The sequence below is a fragment of the Trichomonas vaginalis genome, chromosome VI, assembly GCF_026262505.1.
Source record: "Trichomonas vaginalis G3 chromosome VI, whole genome shotgun sequence".
Lineage (NCBI taxonomy): Eukaryota > Parabasalia > Trichomonadida > Trichomonadidae > Trichomonas > Trichomonas vaginalis.
Genome location: NC_067208.1, coordinates 7989410 through 7998775, shown reverse-complemented (window position 1 = coordinate 7998775; position 9366 = coordinate 7989410). Strand labels below are relative to the sequence as shown.

General features: G+C 28.5%; 1 protein-coding gene across 1 annotated transcript; it reads left to right on the top strand.

Moving 5' to 3' along the window:
- Window positions 1–4320: 4320 nt before the first annotated feature.
- Window positions 4321–6810, top strand: TVAGG3_0826340 (uncharacterized protein; the record flags this gene model as incomplete). Its single annotated transcript, XM_001316490.1, has 1 exon — window positions 4321–6810. The coding sequence occupies one exon, from the start codon at window positions 4321–4323 to the stop codon at window positions 6808–6810; it is 2490 nt and encodes an 829-aa protein (XP_001316525.1).
- Window positions 6811–9366: the final 2556 nt, after the last annotated feature.

The window sequence follows — 9366 nt, the reverse complement described above, 5'->3', positions numbered from 1 at the left end:
TGTATTAATAAATAAATATATGTTTTCAATTATACTTTTTCTATTTCATATTATCCTCAAGTGTTGATGATTTATATTTGAGGATTTTCTTTTGGAATTCAAATGAATTAAAAATATGAAGTAATTGAAAGATGATAAATCATTTGATCTGATTGAAGATTTATTTGTTCTCCTCGGAATTTTTTTGATTCCATGAACAGCAACAAAGAAGACGAAAGTCATTTTCCTCATTATTTCTAATCCAACGAGAAGTCAAACGTAATTTTCTCTTCATTTTGTAATATAACCACATATATTTCAATAATATACCTTATCTTAAGTAAGAATTATTTTCATTATTGCAATATTTTGAAAAATTATCGTTGCCAACTAACATATTCACCAGTCACATTTTGTTCAATGTTATCCAATATTTATATTTATAAATGCTCAATTTTTGGAAACACAGGACCTGAATACGAATTCGAACTAGATGGTGAAGAATATTCATTTATTGTAAGCGATTCATTCATTGACATAGATAACTCAAATGCAAGTGGGGAATATACATTATCTATGTATATACATTATCGGCATATAATCTTTCACATTATTCGTCATATATCTGCGCTGCAAAATATCCAATACATATATAAAATATTCAGCTTGTATCTCAAATTGCGTTCCACGTCTGCCATTTTCGTTCAGAAGAAAACGAAAAAGCGCTTTATCACCAATTAAGGGTTCTGTTAGTTGATTTATGCTTTATTAATATAATTATACAATTATATTACTAGGCACCAATAATTATACAATTATAATCTATCACACTACCATCAATCTTTCTTACTTCTTTATTAACTCCAATAATAATAATAAAAAAAAATATTTAAGATGATCATAATCTGCACAAATTAATGGAGTTGTGAATGTTTGTTCCTTGCTCTTTTGACGCAGTTCAATTCGAATTAAGATGTGACAAGTCCAAGATTTACTTTTTCATTTGAAATATGAAGTATATTTCTAGTATTATTTAATGTCTTTTTCAAAAGTCATTCTTCGCGAGCTAATGACATCATTTTACTGTTTCCTTTCGCAGAAATGTCATCAAGGAATTTGGAAAAAAAAACTTCTAAAATTACTGGATTTCTCAAAAGTCCATAGATTTTCGTTAATTTAAGTTTCTTTGGCAGCATTTTGTATTCGATTTTGAAATGATCTTCTTTTCTGTCTGAAGTGTTTTGATTTCTTCCGTAGATTCACGAAATTCATCGTCATTTATATATAATATTAAAGCACAAGTGTCATTTTCTTTTGACAAACCGTTCAATTTTTGAATACATATATTATGCAACTAAGTTGTAACCAATTTTAGATCCACTATTTGAATTTTTGAACAATTTTCATCTTGACTCATACTCAGCTGATATTTGGAAACTCTTCTATAAGGATTATCCAGAACCAAATCCAAAGAGCGGAAAATTTCTTCAACCAAAACTTACAAAAAATGAATGCTTTATATTTAAAAGTGAATTTAGCCAGATTTCAGATGCCAGTGCTATTTATTTCGAAAAAGGTGGAATTAATTTTCTTTATTCTGATTCCTTCTTCTTTAACTGCAATAGTGATACAAATGGTGAAGCTATCTACTTTAACTGTGATAGTTCCATTGTCCAATATCGATCATGTTGCTACAAATCAAAAACAAACACTAAAAATAGAAATGGTCATCATTCATATATTGAATTAGTTGATCAATCAACTAATAAAAACTATATTCATGAAAGTTCTTTTTATGAATGTGGAAATTTAGAAAATTCTTATACAAATTCTCTTGATTCAGGAAATATTGAAGTTAAATCGACCAATACAAGTTTCTGTGAAGGGTACGAAGGCTCAGGAATCATTATTTGCAATCCAACAGAGAAGTCAAACGTAATTTTCTCATCATTTTGTAATATAAGCACATATATTTCCATAATATACCTTTTCTTAAGTAATAATTACCTTCGTTATTGCAATATTTTGCAAAACCGCCGTTTAGAAAATGAAGATGCACAAGCAACAATTAGTTCAATGTTATCTAATATTGAAATTAAACAATGCTCAATTTTTGGAAACATAGGACCTGGATACGAATTCGAACTTGCTGATGGAGAAAATACATTTATAGTAAGCAATTCATACATTGACAAGGATAATGCAGCTAAAAATGGGGAAATAACATTTGATAATCTGCAAAATATAAAATTAGCACTTAATCTTTCACATTATTCATCATACCTATGCGATGCAAAATATCCAATTACATATAAAAAATATCCAACTTACACCTCAAATTGCATTCCACGTTTGCCATTTTCATTCAGACGAAAGCGATAAAGATTAATTTTTTTTAAGGATTTTTATTCTTATATTAGACAACATTCATATGATTATTTTAGATTCAGTCTCAAACGACATCCTTAGTTATGGCTGTACTTTTTCTCAACTTAAGGTGATATTTGATTGAAGATATTTAAGAATGAATGAGTTTCTTTGCTAAACTAAGCACATCCATAGTAAAAAGATGAAATATAATTATAGTCACTAAATAATTTCCTGTTTGATTTGGATTTGTCTGTTTTTTGAATTATTTTCTTTTCTGATGATTTGGTTCGTAGTTAGGAAAATGCGTTGAAATTGTATCATGAATCTTTATCTTCAATGAACATTTCATTAAGATTTGTCCCAAATTAAATTATTCGAGGATTTTTCTGTATAATTTTGGGGCCATTGTTCTCATATTTTGCACTGATATGATAAGTCTAAAGTTATTCTTCAATTCAATTTGGTTTCTGTGAGAATTTGATTAACAGGTTTGCATATCTGAATTGAAATCATTTTTAAATGACACTATCGATTCTAAAAATAAATCTGATATGCCAACTCCAAAAAGGTTAACCTGTTAACTAAATGGTCGAACAAAAAATTGAATTGAAAACTTTTATTCAATTTGAATACAAAAAATCTAAATTCTTATTATCATGAGATATGGTATAAGAGCATTAGGAACGGTATAGAATGAAGAAATACGATAGATTTTTCAATGACATGTTAGTTATTCATATCCTTGAAATTTTTAGTTACTTCATCTATGTAGCTATTTTTAAAGAGTTTCATTTTCAATCGATTTTCAATGTCAAATATTTGTGAGAAAACATATCTTTATTGATTATAATATTAGTAAATTTATATTCCGAATGTCCAAATTTATGTCCAAGATAATGGCACTTTTCAACATTTGTGAACCTAATCAAATTTTTACGCTACATTAAAATAAAAATTGCGTTTAAATGTATATCACTTAGTGTTTTATTATAAATAAAATCTTCGATTTTTCAATAAGTAAAGTACACCTTTCAATTTTTTAGGTGTTTTTTTATGATTCATGGAAAACTTGAGGCCCATTTTGATGCTGGCTTTGAAATTCGGTATAGAACTAGCATGCCCTCTTGGGTCAAAGCATTTCGTGAATTTTTCCTTTTTTTCCAATATACATTCTTTTTATTGGACTTTAGCAACGCAAATTCAATAGCAATGCGTTCACCAACGCTCTTCAGAATTTTTAATAATGCACTTTTACTGAATGCATGGTTATTTAACACCAAATACATTTTTGGATTAGCGATCTTTCCGATAATTATGAATTCACTGGTAATATTATATTTTCTTCAAGTATCTAACAAAATTTCTCAGGGCATATATGTACATAAATACGTTCTTTACTTTTACAGGATGTATCTTGAATTAGTAGTTCCGCTTTACCAGATTCAAATCTTTTTCGTTGTCAATCAAGTTTTCGATATGCTAATTACTTCTTTCTCTTTTCGATTACTTTTGGCATTTCTATCGGTATTAGTAAATTTACTCATCACTGCATTGTTTGACTATACATCAGAAGTATTCTTTAGACCTAGAATCTTCATTATTAACTCCGTATTCGACTTTACTAATGCCTACACTGATCATTTAATATTTTGGATCAGATTTTCAATAGTAACATTCCAATTACTACTTACAAATCATTACCATTCCATGTTGGAAATCGTAATCTTCATGGTTTATCCGATTTGCATGTTCATTGTCATGGAGAAAAGAGTATCTAAAGGAGTCCATGGTAGTTTTATATCATTCTTCCTATCGGATGCACCAGTAATTGCAGCACCATTTGTATTACTATCTAACATACACAATTTCAAGTTCATCACCCCCGTTTTCGCTTTATTGTTTTCATTTGCTTTCCACACAATTTTTTACATTTTGTATAAAATTTTTGTGAACAAATATGCATTACCCGTAATGTCTGAAGGATACGAGCCTCCATGGTGGTTCCCTATTTCTACGGCTATGGCGATGCGTCATGTTGCAGAAACTGAAATGAATTTAGAGAATTTCGAAAATTACTTGATGTTAAGAATGAATCATGATCCAGAAGAACTGATAGAAGTTGTTCGATTCCTTGGTATATTCAAATCACAGCGAAAACGCTTAACTTTGATGCTTTCTATGTTCAAATGTAATTCAATTTACTATAATTACCAGTTTTACGTGTTTAAGAGAGTATTTACTGCTCATGAATGCGGATGTCCTAAATTCTATCAAGAGAACTTGGATAAGTTGCATAGAGAATTCTTAGTTGGCTTAACTTTGTTTTGGAAAGCACGTGAAAACAATGAAAAAATCAAAGCATTCATTTATGCAACGAAAACTGCTTTCACACATATAGAAATGATTAACTTAGTTAACTATTTAGTTTATGTTTATCATTATGACTATTTATGTCATCAATCTTATTCAGAAATTTTGTTAGTTGCTCAAGGGGAACCAAGAAAAAGTTATTTATACAGAAGATTTGCGAACATTTTAAGAGATAGTCCTAATTCTGTTCCTGACTTCATCTTCAAGAAAATCGAACAATACTATCCTCTTTCTCATGAAATGTTCCAAAACGAAGTTTCTAAAAGTGAAGACACTTTTTCAAGAGGTTCAGGAAGTTCGAAAACAAATGGATATTCTCAATTGCGATTTCATATTGATGAATCAACAATTTATAGAGAAGATGACAAAGATAACTCGAATATTGCAATGATGGTTATAAAATCAAAGAGATTTAAAGCATTAGGATTGATAACTGCTTTCGTAATTTCTTTGATTTGGGCATGTTTATATTCGGATAAAACAATGAGATTACAAGATAAACGAGACAAATCAATTATGAACATCAAAAATTTAGTTTCAGAGACAATTGACACTAGTACTAAATTAAGTGCAGGATTAATCATGCAACCTATATTAATCAAATACAAAAATGAGATAAAAGATCCTGAAAAATGCAAAGAAATATTACCAATGATATATGAAGACATAAAAGAATATTTGGGTTATGTCAACAAAAATTATCAGTTTTTCACAAAATCTCTTTGTTATTATTCGGAGTATATTGCGAAATCTGATTGTAGAACATTGTCAAACTCTTCAAAAGTGATTGTAGAAACACTTAATCTTATCAACAAAAACTATCAATATTTCGATCAAAATATTTCAACAATTTTTAATATCAATTTTTCAAAAGTTCATTTGAAATTGTCACTTTTACTTTTGTTACTTTCATTTGTTGGTGGATTTATATCATTAACATTAACATTCTTTAATGTCAACTATTCATTAAAGAACATTCCAAAAGAGGCTTATCAATTCCTGGCTTCAAATGAAAGATTAAGTTTAATGTTGTTGAAAAAATCTTTGGAAATGTGCGATTTATTCCAATTGATTTTTCCTCGGAATGATAAAAATGATATTCCTAAACCAATCATTAAACCACCAAGTATTAATACCCAGAACTTGAAAGAGAGAAGGACATTGAATGTTATCAAAGCATCTGCAAGAAAACACATTTCTATATCTCCTTGTACACCTCATGTTAGTTTGAAAGATGCAAAAGTTCGTGTGAGTTTTTTGGGAGCTGATCAAATGTTGAGTCCTGCAACATTCGCATTGATGTCTCCTTTCGTTAGTTCTTCAACACCTCCTACAGCTTTGAATGCTTCTAATTCGAGTTTCCTTTGTTCGAGTAATTCAAGTAATACAAGTGCAAGTGCAAGCGAAGTTGAAGATGATTTTAGTGATTCTTCCATATTCGAGAACTCAGCAAATGAAGCAACAAGTCCTCCAAATGAATTAACCATTCCTGCTGATTCAGTAAACACCATGGAATTAGTTACAAAAACAATAGAAAACACTAAAAGTAACTACAAAATATTGAACGTCAATTTACTTTTGATGTTCATTTTCCCATGGTTAATGACATATTTAATTGTTTTGTATTCAGGAATTGTCATCAATTTCCAACAGAACAAGAACTTGGAGTTCATGAACAACATCTACAAAGACATAAAAGAATTTCATATCCTTCCAGAAAAGATGTACAAACTATATATGAATGAATCGAATTACATCAAAAACACAAAGAAAATGATAAAACAATTATCAAAACATTCGAGAAACCTTCCAAATTTAGTTGAAAATGCTGATGTTGTTTTATCATTTTCTTTGACTGGATGGTTGAGTTGGTCTATCTTTGCTTATGTTCTATGGATTATATTAGGATGCGCGATGTATCATATTGAACAATCATTAGATGAAGGTTATGATTCCCTGTTTCATTTCCCGACATCTTATATCGATGACATCAAACAAGAAAAAGACTCTGCTCCTCAAGAACTATCTGCTGATAATATCTTAGAAATATATATGTCTTTCAAGCCTGGATCGATCGCTGCGAACGCGTGATTGAATCCAATGGTGATTATATTTAAATAAACTTTATATATATGTAACTTGTTTATTTCTATTCGCAGTATTCAGGTTTGTGCTAAACACACCTTTGGACACCCTATATTTTGTTTGTGAAGGTCTTGATAATGCAATTCCTCTGTTGTTTATAAGAGACTTGATTTGCGCTTTGAACTCTAAGAAACAAACAAATCCTCTGTGGAGATCAATTGTCCTTTTCAGGACAGATTTCAACTCACAGATATTGATGTCTGATGAACCATTTGTTAGTATTGATTATTCATCAATTCAGAAAGTTATTTCTAATTGTTTTAAGTATTACAATCAAGAGATTGTTGTTTATGACAATTATAACACACAACAATTCGAAATCATGAAATTTGATGATATTGAAAAGATTGTTAGTCAACTGTATTGATTTCTTTTTCTTTTTATTTTTTTATTATTTTGTTTTTTAGTTATCTTTAATAAACTATATATTTACTTTCTATTCAAACATCTCTTGATTTTAATGAATAGAAAATCTTGTTGAAGAAATCAGAGTGAAAAATCGACTTCCACAGGCGTTAGACCTTCATGAACTTTCGGTCAATAATAGCTCCATCCTTTGTAATCCTCTTTTTGTATCAAAATTTGGCATCCCACATCTAAGTTAATAAGTTTACTGTTTATGTCACTGTACTCCTGTTAGAAATAAATAAGGGAAAAAATGGCAAAATTTGACATAATTAATTCAGTGATGTTTCAATTAGACAAATACGCCCCAATATTTCGTATAAACATAGCAATAAGAGTGATATATTCCAATGATGTTCCAGAAGATATCTGGAGCAAGTATTTTCATGAAATAAAAAATGTTGATTATAACAGCACACAAAATCCAAATATGGCGGATATAAATGATAAATGTTTTATTTATAGATGTTCATTTAATCAATATAAGAAACATCCAATTGATTTCATCGAGAAAAATGGATTTAAATTTATGCATTTGGAATGCGTTTTTAAAAATTGTTTTGACGAAAATGATGTAGGCGCAATTAAATTTAAAGGAGATGATGATTCATATGTAGTGCAAATGAGGTTTTTTGCATCAAGCTGTTATTCAGGCAATAGTTTTACTCATTTTTCATACATATCTGTTGGACAAAAATTAAATATAATTAAAGAATCATCTCTCACTGATTCAGGTAATTTTAATTCAGGAATTTCTAACTTTATAATGGATAATGGATCTGGCCTTTTTTCTTTTTCAAATATCTCGTATATTCAAAGTCAAAATTTTGGAATTGGAAACTTTAAAAACTTGAATGAGTTTTTGATCATATGTTGTGACTTTGTAAATATTTCTTCAGAAGAAGGTTCAATTCTCTTAAAATATTCTCCTACATTAATGAACAATTCTAATTTTATAAGCTTGCAAGTCAATACTGGCTTTCACGGGTATTTTTATTATTATTTTGCCACAACAGGTAAAATAACAAATTGTATATTTGATTTAAACAATGATGAAAATTGTTATTTGTTTAATATATGTGCCGAGACAGATCTATATATATTTAACTCATATATCGGTGATCGTGAATTTCTTGTAACATCATGTGGACATAATAAATATCAAATAATAAACCAGCTTGAATCAATTCCTGAACATTACGAAAAAATAGGAAATTGTTCAGGAAACTATCCTGTAATAAGTTTCCAATCTTATAAACCACCCCTTCGAAAAGATAATATATATGAAAAGAATAGATTCTACAAGAGAAGATAAAAGACCAATTAATTTATGAAAAATCATTGAGAATATAAGATTTATTGGTAAAATAACAAGAATAACTTTATATAATAACAAACCGAAATCGAACATCCAGAATGTTTTGTCGAAACAAATATCTATTTCTATCTTAATAAATGCAAATAAAAACTAAATTTTAAATCAAAACACTAATAATTATTGATTTATAAAGCATTTCCTTAGCATTATATTAAACATGTATTATTTTAATACTAGATATATAAATGCTTTTGATTTATCAAGAGTATCTATGATAGATTGGTACCATTCACAAATTTTAAAAGGAAAGAATTCAAATCACGACTTTTTGAAGCAAAATGGGAAAGTAGGAAAAGAAAAAGTATTTTTCAGTTTAAACTTAATAAGTAACATAAAAATAGCAAAGAAACAACTATTTGTTACATGACATAATGAAATATTAATGTTTGCATCGTTTTATTTTTTTGAATTATCAGATATTATATAAATAATTTTTAATTGAATAGGGGTTGGCCAATTTGACACACTGAAATATTGAGAAAGAATTGACCTGTGGAAGAAATAATAATGCAGGCATTATATTGATTCGTTTTTAAATAAAAAGCATAAAAAATTGAAAAAGCAATTCAAAAAATACGATGGAAATAAATTGAATAGGGGTTGGCTAATTTGACACTATCAAAATTTCAGAAGAAATAATATATGTTTTAAAATGTATTGTATATATAAATCAAAGCAAGATTTTCGAAATTAAAATAAAAAGGTAAGTTGAAGTGAAA